The sequence below is a fragment of the Anabrus simplex genome, chromosome 5 (assembly GCF_040414725.1).
Source record: "Anabrus simplex isolate iqAnaSimp1 chromosome 5, ASM4041472v1, whole genome shotgun sequence".
NCBI classification, from domain to species: domain Eukaryota; kingdom Metazoa; phylum Arthropoda; class Insecta; order Orthoptera; family Tettigoniidae; genus Anabrus; species Anabrus simplex.
In genome coordinates this window covers 19333195-19346823 of record NC_090269.1, presented here as the reverse complement: position 1 = coordinate 19346823, position 13629 = coordinate 19333195, and the positions used below count along the sequence as shown (strand labels likewise).

At 38.7% G+C, this 13629-nt stretch overlaps 1 protein-coding gene across 5 annotated transcripts in view; it reads left to right on the top strand.

The window, feature by feature from the left end:
• LOC136873679 (SET and MYND domain-containing protein 4) overlaps window positions 1–12501 on the top strand; it is an 85639-nt gene extending 73138 nt beyond the window's left edge. For 4 of the 5 annotated variants that reach the window (XM_067146794.2, XM_067146792.2, XM_067146790.2 and 1 more), the window contains 3 exons: window positions 1204–1360; window positions 6611–6757; window positions 12184–12501. In XM_067146794.2, the coding sequence (XP_067002895.2) occupies window positions 1204–1360; window positions 6611–6757; window positions 12184–12485 (606 nt within the window). In that variant the 3' untranslated portion in view covers window positions 12486–12501. The remainder of the gene's footprint in view (window positions 1–1203; window positions 1361–6610; window positions 6758–12183) is intronic. The other variant, XM_067146791.2, reaches the window with a different exon arrangement.
• The last annotated feature ends 1128 nt before the right edge of the window (window positions 12502–13629 follow it).

The following is a 13629-nucleotide window of genomic DNA, read 5'->3' as shown; positions in this document are numbered from 1 at the left end:
CCCATCATCGCCATAAGACCTATCTCTGTCAGTGCGACGTAAAGCAAGTTGTAAAAACAAAAAATTCTGAATCTAAATATTGCCCAAGTTTCTTAAACCATTTCATATTAACCTCAAATTCAGAACTTAGAAATTCATAAATGGTGATAGTAAACAGAAAACACAACATAATAATTGCCCATTATAATGAATTAATAAAATTACTATATACTAAATTAGATTTGTAAAAGATTGGAGCACAACTGATCCAAGCTATGCTGCACAGATCGTTGAGAAACAGTGCAAGAAGAACAGGCAAATCTATATTGCTTTCTTGGACCTCAAGAAAGCCTCCGATTGCATGACACAGCACTTCATCTGCAAAGATCTATTGCACCATTGTCCATTCTCTTGCACAGTACCATATATAGACTAAGCATCATGGAGACAAAGATGCTGAGTTACTAGAGTAGGTTTTGTTTCCAACAGAAATTTGAGAAAATGATTTGCTGTTTCACTGATCTAGTTGACTACGATGATTTGGACATATGAATTGGAAAGATGGAATGCTGGAAGTTGTCAGATAGAAACCAAAGGATGACTTAAGCAATGATGGGTCAGTACACTACCCAACAATATCAAGATAGTAAATGTACAACTTAACATGGCCTTTGACTGAATGAAATGGAGACAGCAGAGTTGCATAGCAGAACTTGCCTCTCAGCAAGACAAATGCAGAATAACATGGTAATAGTGATTCTGCAGAATTAGCAGAACTATAATAACAACAAAAACTGCTAACTGTTATGACTTCATAAAAAGAATTTAGTCGTGCAGGAATCTTATGAACAGAACTAAGAGCAGTCTGATACTTTCCCTAAAGCAAGCAACATTTTTAGCTATGGTCTTAACAGTATTGCTGTGACAGCAACTGAGTTAGAAAAATTGTCACATATTTTCTGTCTTATCCTCAACTTTTTAGCTTGAAAGAGTGGCTTAAAAATTGTTCCATGATATTATTATCTCCTCTCTCTTGCCCTTCACACTTTGTACTGATTTTAATTAGTTGCTGCTTACCCTTTTTTTTTATGTGTCTCGACCATATCTAAATTCCTCTCTGTTATATCCTAGGAACTCCAGTGATTGATTATTGGGCTATTGTATTTGTTATGTCTTTAGAAAGCAGGAAATATTATTTCACTGAAAATGTGATGTTGTTTGTAGGATCGTTTCTCAGCCTTGGTCTGTTCATCTTGTGAAGGACCCTTAGTGGAACACACAAGCAGATCCCATCAAATGGTTTGTTGCGATTGTGGGAACACACAGGGTTACAGCAATTTGGTAGAAAAAGCATTCAAGGCACATAATCTATATAATGAAGGTAGGTAATAGTAATATTATTCTTTTTAATATCAGTGCCCATTATATGACTTTTATTTTTAATGGCATGTGTCCTCCAAAGAGGCCTGGTGCAGTTCTTTCGAGTTGATGCCATATAGGCAACCTGCACATCTATGAGGATGGGGCTCTACCTGTGATGAATTCTAATGAAGACAGTACACGTACACACACGCACACACACACACACAGCCACCAAGCTATTGGAATTAACTAATGAAGGTTAAAATCACTGACCCGACAGGGAATCGAACCCAGGAACCCCTGGACTGAAGGCCAGCACATTAACCATTTAGCCATGGAGCCAGATAAGATAACTCAAAACTACACTGACTTCACTACTGTTTTTAATGAAAGGCCAAAATTTTTGGCTGCAGCCTTTATCAGAGGACAGAGTAAGTTGAAAAGCAGACGCTGCTATGAGGTATACATACATTCACTTCTCTGACATGAAAAATGACTTTTGAAACAGGGGTATGGTGATATAAATGTCATTACTGTATTTATCTTATACGTAAGCATTGAATTTGCTGGAAATGGAGGAATATTCCATGAAGGTTGTAGATTTTTTTTTTTTTTCTAAATTGTTAATGTAGAATTCAACTCAAATTCCAGAAGTAGGAGACCTCATACGGTATCCTTTTTGCTGGTAGATAGTGTTATTGAGAACGAATTCTAAAATATTAAAAAGTTCCCCTTTTTATTTAGCTTAAATGACTGTTTAAATTCTCTTCGACTAAACCAATTGTTTTGGCTGTAGGGATGTTGGCGAATATGTTGGTAATGTTAAATGAATGCATGGTGTGTTGTGAATTTAATTTATGTAGAGTGGTTCACGAAAGTCCTGAGTTTATTGCCTCAGAGGTCGGTTGTCATTATAGAAACCCCAACATATCATGGTTGAAACTTGAAATTACGTCTTGAATAACATCAAAGAATATTTGACTACCATCAGGAGTTGACAATTGTAACTGATCTGGAAATTCTGTGGTTCACAGAGGTGTAAGAAGGTGCTGGGGTAAATGGGTGGACAGTGAAATGATCAGAGCATAAGTTAAAGCACTAAATTTTGAAATTTTATTTCTTTCCTTTTTTTTTAAATTTTTTGATTTTAAAATTTGATAGATAATATGAATAAACAACAACAATATAATTATGATGAGCTTGTCAGTTCGGGTAAGAACAGCGGACTATGAGTACAGAAATCAGGTACAATAAAGAAAATTATGGACACAAAAGTTTACAAGGGATGAGCTTTGTAGCTCTGAAGGTACACTATTTTACAAGAGCATATTTGCTCCACTCACATTGCCGAGTTACGTGCTAGGAGACTTAGCTCCGAAAGGAACTGTAGTCCAGCCTCTAAGAGGCACAAGCTTCTTACAAAATTATTTTTTACAGATTTCAAAAACAGTGTTTCCAGTCACTTCTGCTCAACAGTCTGTCACATACTTGTTTATTAATAATTACACTTTAAACCGGGGCAATGAGTGCCCGTACTAAATGGCTGTAATGTAAAATTAAAAGGTTTCTGATGATCAGCCATGAACAAAAGGCTAGATGAAACTCTTGCACTCCTTGTAGAGAAACACTTAAAATACTTGATGGGCTTATGGCAGAGGCTAAGTTGTACTACAGAGGGGTAACTAAACGAAAAATATTAAATACTGAAGGCGAGTGAAGAATTTAGAAGTTGAAGGGGAATCAATAGAGGGTGAACACTCTTTGTTCACTTAACTTATTGCGGACCGTGGACGGCATAAGACGTTTATGCTTGCTCCTATGCTGCGGGCCAGGGACGGCGTAAGACATTTAATGTTCCGCGCGAAGCAATGCTGTTTATGTTCATCATCTATGCATTCTTACACCTTACTCAGCGTTGCTGGTTGTAGCAGGAAGTTGGTTGACCTTTTTGAGATAACTGTCGCGTTGAGTGGGCTCATGTTTATCTTAGCTGTTTTAGCGGGAATATCTCAGCACTTCCTCGCCCATCAAGACGGTACTTGAGATTCCAGTGCAGTGCGTGTCGTTCTTACCGAGTGTAGTATAATGGCTTATAAAACGGAAGAATAATTATTATTGTTCACAATGATTATTCTGGTGATGAACTTATTCCTGAAATAGACTCAGATAGTGAAAGTGAGAGTGACGAGGAAATTCCGATAGGCCTATAGAGAAAAGTGCCTGATACATATCATCCTAGTTATTGTCCACCCATTCCACTATTTACAGAGAATTCAGGTAAAAACTTTCAAATAGAAAATAAGCAGGATATTTTGAGTTACGTGAGTATTTTCATGAATGACGAATTTTATCAGTATGTGTGTGAGCAGACCAATCTATACGTGAGTCAAGTGCGGTGCCCCAGCCTTTCACAAAGAATTCGAGCATGCAATCGTGGAAACCGATTAGTCCAAAATCGTGATATAAAAACGTACTGGACTTTTTTTTTCTTTTTTTTTGCTACGGGCTTTACGTCGCACCGACTCAGATAGGTCTTATGGCGACGATGGGATAGGAAAGGCCTAGGAATGGGAAGGAAGCGGCCGTGGCCTTAATTAAGGTACAGCCCCAGCATTTGCCTGGTATGAAAATGGGAAACCACGGAAAACCATCTTCAGGGCTGCCGACAGTGGGATTCGAACCCACGATCTCCCGGATGCAAGCTCACAGCCGCGCGCCTCTACACGCACGGCCAATTCGCCCGGTACGTACTGGACTGAGGACCATGTTTTTCATACTCCGATATTTTCTAATACAATGTTCCGAATACGCTTCCTTCGTGTTCTTTCATTTCTTCACTTCGGTGACAGTAATCATTATGCCGAAAATACAGATAGGCTGTATAAAATTGGACGTATTTTGAAACCTGTGATACCAGATTCACACCCTAAATATTTACTAGAGATAAGCACAAAGTATAATTTTTCTAACATTTTATTTTAGGAGTAATTGTAAACTGTATTAAGTGATGCACGTTAAGAGGGCCGGGCATGAAAATGGCTGGTCCAGGCATTCAAGTGTCCCGCTCAGGAGCAGGTGCTGGACGTGTTAAATTACATGTTTCCTAGCAGGGATTTTAACAAAGTCCTCAGACTTGCCAAAAATTTACATCTGAAACAGTGATTTTAGAACTTTATATTTAAGAAAGTGCATTGGCACTGCCGATGGCTCCAAGTAACCTACGCAGTGGCCTTCGCGGTATGCACTAGCCAGCGTCTTGCTGGATGTGCTAGGTACCTACTGATGAGCCCAACCTAGCACAGGGGGGTGAAATGCTGGCAACCAGGAATGAGTTAGCTGGGAAATTTGTAATGTCCAATAACGGACAATTTATATTGGTATTATAAATTTACTCATTCGGGGCAGATATTTCAGGTTCCCTACAGGAATCAACATCTATATCATCTGATGGCTAAGCAGGCATCAATTTTTTGGTAAAGAGATGAAGTCTCTCACAGTGCAACGGCACTGCTGGTGACTCTAAGTAGCCTACGCAGTGGCCTCCACAGTATGCACTAGCCAGCATCTTGGTGGGTGTGCTAGGTACCAACTGATGAGCCCAACCTAGCACACGGGTGCGAAACGCTGCCAACCAGGAATGAGTTAGCTGGAAAATTCATAATGTCCAATAATGGACCATTTATATTGGTATTTAGGGGCATGTCTGTCATATAAGTTCTTTATCATCGTATTAAACAAGTTAACTTTAGCGTCAGTGTCATTTAGACTCCGTATATCGTCCCACGGTAGTTGATAAGCGTCACAATTCAAGTAATTCAGGTTTATGTCCTTCATATTTCTGACAGTTATGTACTTAGGTTTGTATTTAGGTACTTTGAGGGAATAGGATAAATGTATAAGGTCGTGGGTCGAAATGGATGGTACAGGGATTTGCCCATGGGTTATTACTTTACCTGGGTTGTTCGTTACAATGAGATGGATGAGTGTGTGTGATGAACGGTTAGTTGCATACACGTGATTCATGGATTGTAGTGGGAGAATAGTCATGTTACAAGTAGTAAACAAATCTACTAATTGATTATTGTCATGTGTCATAATAAATAGGTTAGAGTTAAAGGTCGCCCATAATGATTATGTGTTCATAAATAGCCTGGAAGTCTAGTAAATACGTTTCGAATTCGGCCATATCTGTTACGCCAGGCAGTTTGTATATGACAGAAATCATCCCCTTTCGTCTGTTAATATTCACTTCAGCGAACATGAACTCAGGCCTTGCTCGTACACCCTGGGAAGATGTACATATCACTCGGCTCTTTAGGTCATTTCTACAGTAAATCGCCTCCACGCCTTCCATCCGACCGATGGAAACGCGTTCGATCATGTTGATCGATATCAACTATGGAGGACGGAATGCTAGCAGTCAGCCAGGTTTCAGAAATGCAAAGTATATGTAAATTATTTTCCGTTAGCATTGCTTGAATTTCGTCGTAATGCGCCGGAAGAGAAAGAGCATTTACATGGTAACACTGCAGGCTATGAGAAGAGGACGACAATGCTTGTTTCAACAGAGTACCTGCTAAGAAGGGAGAGCCCAGGAGGGAGGGATTATTGATACGGTCACTGCCAAGGTCAGGTCCAGGAGCACAATAAATGTAGCTGAATTCTGAGTATTCCAACAAGTAGATTATCAGATAATACTGTACATGCTGTTTAAAAGAAGGAAACTCACCTGAACTTTGGAGAATGATACAGCTGACTATCACTTGCTGGCACTTACACATTCTCACAGTCTTCAGAACATTATAATAATAGTAATAAAAACAATAACAATTACAAGAAACATAGTTGTTATCATTTATCCCACTAAAACACCCACTAATTACTACTATAAATTTAGAATTTATCTGTAATAGGTTTTGTTATTGCAGATATACAGTATGTTCATTGTGTCGGGTTTTGTTAATGGTTGGCCTGCCTAGAAGAATGTTGTAAGTCACTCTTTGTGAAGCTTAAAACAAAGTTATTTCATACTTACAGTGTTGCATATTACTGAATAAGAAAATAAAATGAAAACATTACTGTCTTCAATCTAGTGCATGTTATTTGAATGAAGTTAGTAGCACATGAAACAAGGCATGTAGTGCGATATATTTCCAGCAGAAACCCTATTTGTCGAAAAATGGCTTACAACCTGATTGTAGGCAGCCATTCATTATGAATGTGTTTGCCCATTGTATTTGTAATGAATTGCTTGGTTTGTCATTTTTAGGAAGTACAGCACTTGAGATGGGCAATGTGAAGGAAGCTCTACAGCTCTTTCAAACGTGTTTAAGGCTGCAGAAAGACTGTTTGTATAAAAACAATAAAGATCTAATGGCTTGTAAAGATAAAATTGCCAAGTGCTATGCTGTGATGGGTGAGTTTCAAAAGTTTTTCTTCTTCTCTTAATGTTTTTATTATTGATATACAAAGATGCATTAAAAATTAAGGTAACAAGAAGACCACCTTTATCATGCATCTGTTAGATGGTGCATGTGTTGCATCAGACCCTCACCATATCAGATGAAAGATGGCTGTTTGCACAGAAACATGATCAAACGTGGAAGTGCGTCAATTGTCTGGTTTTGCATCTGAAGGGCACCTCATTAGGGAAATTCATCGGATACTTGTTGAGATGTGTGCTGCAAATGTTATGTCATGGGCACAGGTTTGGAATTAACACAATGAGTTTAATAATGTCTAGTGTGCAAGATGAGCAAAGATCTGATCAGCCAAGCAATCCATCACAGATGACAGTGTGTGCTGTATTGAAGGTCTGATTCAGGACGATCATTGTATTTGATTTAACGACATTGCTAATGAACTCAGCATGTCAGTGGACAGTTTGTACACTATCTTTCATGAGCAGCTGGACTACCGAAAGATGTGTTCACAGAAGATAGAAGAGCTGAAAGCCATGCAGATGGTATTCTCTCTCACATACTTGATTTTCAAAGGTAGGAAAGATCACAATATGAAGATAAATTTGGAATTCAAGAGGACAAATTGGGGCAAATATTTGTTTATAGACAGTAGTGGTGATTGGGAATTAGAAGTGGGGGGGTGGGGGCAAAAGTTTTTATAGACAATGAAAAGTACCCGGGTTTGTTAATAATTAAAGAAAATTAGCTGATAAGACAACAGAAACCAAACCAAACCCCATGGCACTACAGCCCTTGAAAGGCCTTGTCCTACTAAGCGACCACTGCTCAGCCCGTAGGCCTGCAGATTACGAGGTGCCGTGTGGTCAGCATGACAAATCCCCTCAGCCGGTATTCTTGGCTTTCAAGACCGGGACCGCTATCTCACCATCAGATAGCTCCTCAATTCTAATCACATAGGCTGAGTGGCTCTCGAACCAGCCCTCAGGTCCAGGTAAAAATCCCTGACCTCACTGGGAATCAAACCCAGGGCCTCCGGGTAAGAGGCAGGGACACTACCCCTACTCCACGGGGCTGGCATAAGACAATAGGGCTTGTACAAATTGCTTGCTGGCGAGACCTAGTGTTACAGTGCACTAAGTCTTCTGGGTATAGGCTAGAGCAGTTTCGTTACTTTTATTGATCTGCCTCTGTCTTATCATTAGCTTTGACAATATGAAAGTGACTGAGGTATGAGCGATACTAGTAATGCCATTCCTTATGCTGCCAGTCCCTGTTATGAATGGTGAAAATGTTGCTCATAGGGTCAGTTGGTGCATGCATTTCAGTAGGCTTGGTAGACTGATATGTAATAGGAACTTCTAGCTTAGTGAGGAAAGCAATGGGAAACTACCTCACTCCTCATTTCCTTAGTTTGCCTTTTCAGAGATGCCTAGGCCATCTATGAACCTGATGGCAGAGCTGTTGAGAATCCAGCCAGCCTTAAGGCTGAGGACTGAACATACATACAGTAGAAGTCCGCTATAACGAGTATGGCATATAACGAGAACCCGTTATAACGTCAGTTTTTGTCCGTCCCTTCAAAATTCCTATATTAAACTGGACATTATTGTTCATTTACAGCGAGAGCCCTATCATTGACGCATCTCAGTGACATTTTCAATAAGATACAAAAGCTGAAAACTAGAAGAGCGGCTGGAAATGATAAGATTTCTGGGGATACACTAAATACAATGAGTTGGGATGTAGTACCATATCTGAAGTACTTATTTTGATTATTGTTTGTATGAAGGAGCTATACCAAATGAATGGAGAGTTGCTATAGTAGCCCCTGTGTACAAAGGAAAGGGTGATAGACATAAAGCTGAAAATTACAGGTCAGTCAGTTTAACATGCATTGCATGTAAGCTTTGGGAAAGCATTCTTTCTGTATATTAGACATATTTGGTAAATTAATAACTGGTTCGATAGAAGGTAGAGTTTGAGTTTAGGAAAGGTTATTCCACTGAAGCTCAACTTGTAGGATTCCACCAAGATATAGCAGATATCTTGAATTCAGGAGGTCAGATGGACTGTATCGCCATTGACCTGTCTAAGGTATTTGATAGAGTGGATCATGGGAGAGTACTGGCAAAATTGAGTGCAATTGGACTAGACAAAAGGGTGACTGAATGGGTTGCTACATTTTTAGAAAATAGATCTCAGAGAATTAAAATAGGCAAAGCTTCATCTGACCCTGTAATAAATAAGAGGGGAATTCCTCAAGGCAGTATTATTGGACCTTTATGATATATATCAGAGATAAGGCTTTTTGCAGATGATGTTATTCTGTATAGAGTAATAAGTAAGTTACAAGATTGTGAGCAACTGTTGATATTAAATTTGTACAATCCAATTATATGTTTGATCATTATGACTATGTCTCATTCTACTAACAATCAACTTGTACTATTTTTAGACTAACACTAATATCCATTCCATGTACATATATTACTATGACAAGTTTATTATTGAATTTTAATTATATTTAAGCATCACTTTCTCCACAGACTAGATTTTTATGACTGTTTTATCTTGTATTAATGCAGTTCAGGGCCCTGACTTAGCTTTAGATTAAGTGTGGGTGAAGATGCTTACAAAGCTCAAGTGAAACATGTCCCATTTTAACATCTATGTAACATTTATATCTTAAAGATTGTAAAGTATTGGAATGGTGGTTTTTAATAAATTTATTTTAAACTTTTTATGTTCTGTACTCCAATATGGTTATCATAATGAGATTCATAACATGTAATAAGTGGTATGTATTTAAAAACTTTACAATTGATTTATTGATATCCACCTTTTCAATACTTTATAATCCTTCTGACTAGGATATAATTATTCTGCTTAGGTGGTTGTGGTACATGTTTTGCTTGTCCTAGCAAGCATCATCAGCCCACTCAATTCTCTAAATTAGTCAGAGCTCTGAACCAGATGTTACATAAGTAAGATTGTCCCATAAGAACTTTTTGTTTACAATAATTCATGTATGAATATTTGATACATTCTGTTGGATCACAGTTTACTAACAGTTGATTATAACCTAAGATCTAGCACAGTCAGAGAGCCTTTCTGTGTGTTCGTAGAGCTCGGAATTTTGCCGTCTATGGAATTCTTCATCTTCCTTTCCCAGACCTAAGATCGTCCTGAGAATTCTCCTCTTTTTTTTTTTTTTTTTTTTTTTTCAGGTATATTATAGGGTTTTACTTGTAATATTTATTGTTCAACAGAGTGGAGAATTTAAACTTACATTAACTGAGTTGACACTGGAAAGTATGGCTTCATTTTTAACAAAACAAAAGATGCCACACCACATCCAGCTAACAGTATGCATGAATTGTTACGGCGCTTCCAGTTGTATGTATTGGACCATCCTCCCTACAGCCCTGACCTAGCCCTCAGTTATTTCCATCCGGACCTGGGAAAATGATTCAGTGACGATACGGCCATTCAGCATGTTGTCACGTCGTGGCTTTGGACTGGACGCCGAGTTCTTCCATTTCGGCATCAATGCATTAAATATTGCCTCAATTGGACCATGAACAGAATGGTTCAATACGGACCATAATGAAACTCATAACTTATGAGTCACTCTGATTCCCAGAATGCCAAGATAGTTTAATATAGCTGAGAGCAAATATCCCTAGCACAGGCATAAGTATAGGTGGTAAAAGTACCGCTTCTTTTGTAGTTTGATCTGCAAGTTCATTCCCTGCAATCCCCATGTGGCTTGGAAGCCATGCGAAAGTGATTCTGGTGCCAGCATCGCACAAACTTACTAGAAGGTCAGAAATGTTGGTGTTGCGGGAAACAGGTATCAAAGCTGTCAGTAGACTGCAGAGAAATCAAAGAGTCGGTACAAATGAGACAGTGGTTTCACTCGCGGTTCAGCACAAACTGCAGAGCTTTTGAGATGGTGAAGAGCTCTGCGGTTTACATGCTGTAGATACTAGCAAGTGAGATCTTGGTGGTAACACCATCGGAACTAATGAGCATCCAGTATTCTCTCCTACCTAAGAACTGTCTGTGAAGACAAGTTGTGCATCTGGATACTGGTAAACGAAGCCCTGGAAAGTAGAGGCATCCATGTTCACCTTAGATCCGCAGAGTAGATCTAGCGATATATCTGGTTGCAAAACTAGTCACGGAGGTACCTTGCTAGGTGTCTGCTCAAGACCACCACTAATAGCCATCTGCTCAAGACAACCACCGATAACTGTATCCAACTCAGAATACAAGCTATTAATTCGAATTCCAACCAGCCATATCACATTTGGTGGTATTAAATATTAAAGAGGCATTGAAAGATTGGATTTCACAGCATTTCACAAATTTTGGCAGCATGCCCTGCTGCCTTCTTCGCAAAAATTGAACTCCCAATTCAGTGAGTAGGCTGGGAATGGGGCTAGTATGGAAAGCTCTGCTTGCGAGCCTAATCCCACGATAGTGTATACTTTCTAAAATATTCAACAAAGATCTTGATGTTGAACCATCAGCTGCACTTCTATAGTTGTACGGGAAAGAACCATAACCATGGAAAAGAAGTAGCAGTACTACACAGTTGGCCCTTCGCTAAGTACCACTGAGAAACTTAAGCATATTTAGTCTCTTCATGCAGTGTACCTTATGGATGTGGGGTTATCACATTAGTTTCCTATCAGATTGCAGATCCAGAAACCTGGAGATGTCGACCACTGGTGGAACACTATTTCGCAAGCAGAGCTCTGGTTCAGGATGCACATCATCTGCCAACTCTGTTAATAGCATGCTGTAGCTGTCTCCCAGCAACTGCCATCTTTCCCGAGCTGAAATGTAGAGCTAAATTGTCTACATCTCAATGGAATTACTGCTGGCCAAGCAGCAGCAGCTATGCCATTGATGGCTATTGCGAATAGTGGGACGCTCGGTACGGATCTGTGTAGAACTCCATATTCTTGAACATAATACTGAAAATATGCATTCCCTCACCTAGTGACTGTGCCCATTCTGGATGCTGTACACTCCTCAGAAATAATGTAAGAGTTATACAGAACTCCCCTTTTCACCTTTCTACAACCCTCCCAGTTGATCTAACATGTGTAAGATAATCCATATGTTCTCAACAGGCCAATTAAGTTATCTGTAGCATATTATGAAATCAACCGAACATTAGTAATAATGATGTTCACGATCTGGTAACTTCCATTCAGTCACTACTCTTGCAACACATTCATATCTCATATTATTGTACATGTGTGATCGTTTCAATTATCAGGTCATGTCAAGAGTAGGTTTGTATTTGGTATTATATTTCACCCTGAAGTTGGCATATCCTTTCTATTTTATTTTTATAATAATATGTTAATATCATCTTGTATATGACTTTTTTTTCTTTCTTCAGGTGAATATGGTAAAAGTGTGGAGTTTCTATTGGACAGCATTGCAACTGTGGAAGAACAATTTGGCTCACATAGTGTAGAGTTGGCAAATGAGTTACAAAAGCTTTCTGATGTTATGATTTGTGACTTAAAACAGAATATCAGCAGCAGCAGTAGTCCAGGATTCAGGAAGAAACACAAGGAAGCTGTCAAGTGTGTAAATAATGCAAAACAAATTTTTGAACTTCATTATGGACCATGGAACTCAGGTCTGCAAGAAATTATTGAAAAAGAGCAATGGCTGAGAACTGTATCCAACAAATAAAATTATTTAAACCATATTCAGAAGTTTTAATTACTGTCATAAATGCTAAATATTTTGACTTGTAATTGTCATATCTATATATAAAATTGTCTTTCTGTTTCTACTTTCTGATTATTAACCTGGTATTTGACTTTTACACAGGACAGGACAAGTATATCATGTGTCAGGTTCATCTTAATGTTTGTCTCTTTGAGCATCGCATGAGAATGGTTTGGTGGATTTTCATGAAACTTGGTATTCAACTTTAGGATAAGTGGAGTAGGATCTTAGCTGTAACTATTTCATCCAGCTGTAGGGGAGCTTCAGAGGCGTCTTTGAGCGTAAAACTCTGTGTTTCTTTTACTGTTGGTTTTACAGGAAAATTGAGGATATTATTTACAAATATTTTTGTTCAACACGTTTTAATGATAAAATGAAAAATAAGGGAAAATATCAGCGCCAGTCGTGTGAAAATTGAAGTCCGAAAGCCAATAACCAACTCTATAGGCACTTGCTATAGAGATCATCCTGGCCACATTTAAAGGCTTTGTATATCTCTCTGTTATCTACTTTTGAATAGTAACCCATTATAGATATAATTGTGCGCATGTGTCAACATCGGGTACAACAGCTAGTCAGTCTATATATACTGTATCAACTTGAAGTCAGACTCCTTGACTTAATAGTCAGCATAATGGCCTTCAGTTCAGACAACCCTGGGTTCAATTCCCAGCAGGACTGGGAATTTTAACTCTGTCTGGTTTAATAAATTACTCTGGCTTGGGGACTGAGTGTTTGTTTTGTCTTAATATACATCTTTTTATCTACACACGACACTACCTACCACCACCGATAAATGCAGTAGTAAATAAATCCCCGCCCCTACCTAGGGTGCAGTTTTAGTTGCAATGTTTATCTACGGATATAGTGGATATGAAATAGAAAATAACCTAAGCTATTATGTAACCAACCAGTTGAGTAGTCTCTTTTAAGTTGATATATCTTCTTCCTGGCTTTTCACCCCTATTTCTTGGTGTCAGCACTTTGAGATGATTGGCCCCAGTTTTACAACTGGATGCCCATCCTGACACAGCCCTGTATGGAGAGATGTAATCACTATTGCATGTTTCTATGGTAGTTGGTAGTGTAGTGTGTTGTCTGAATG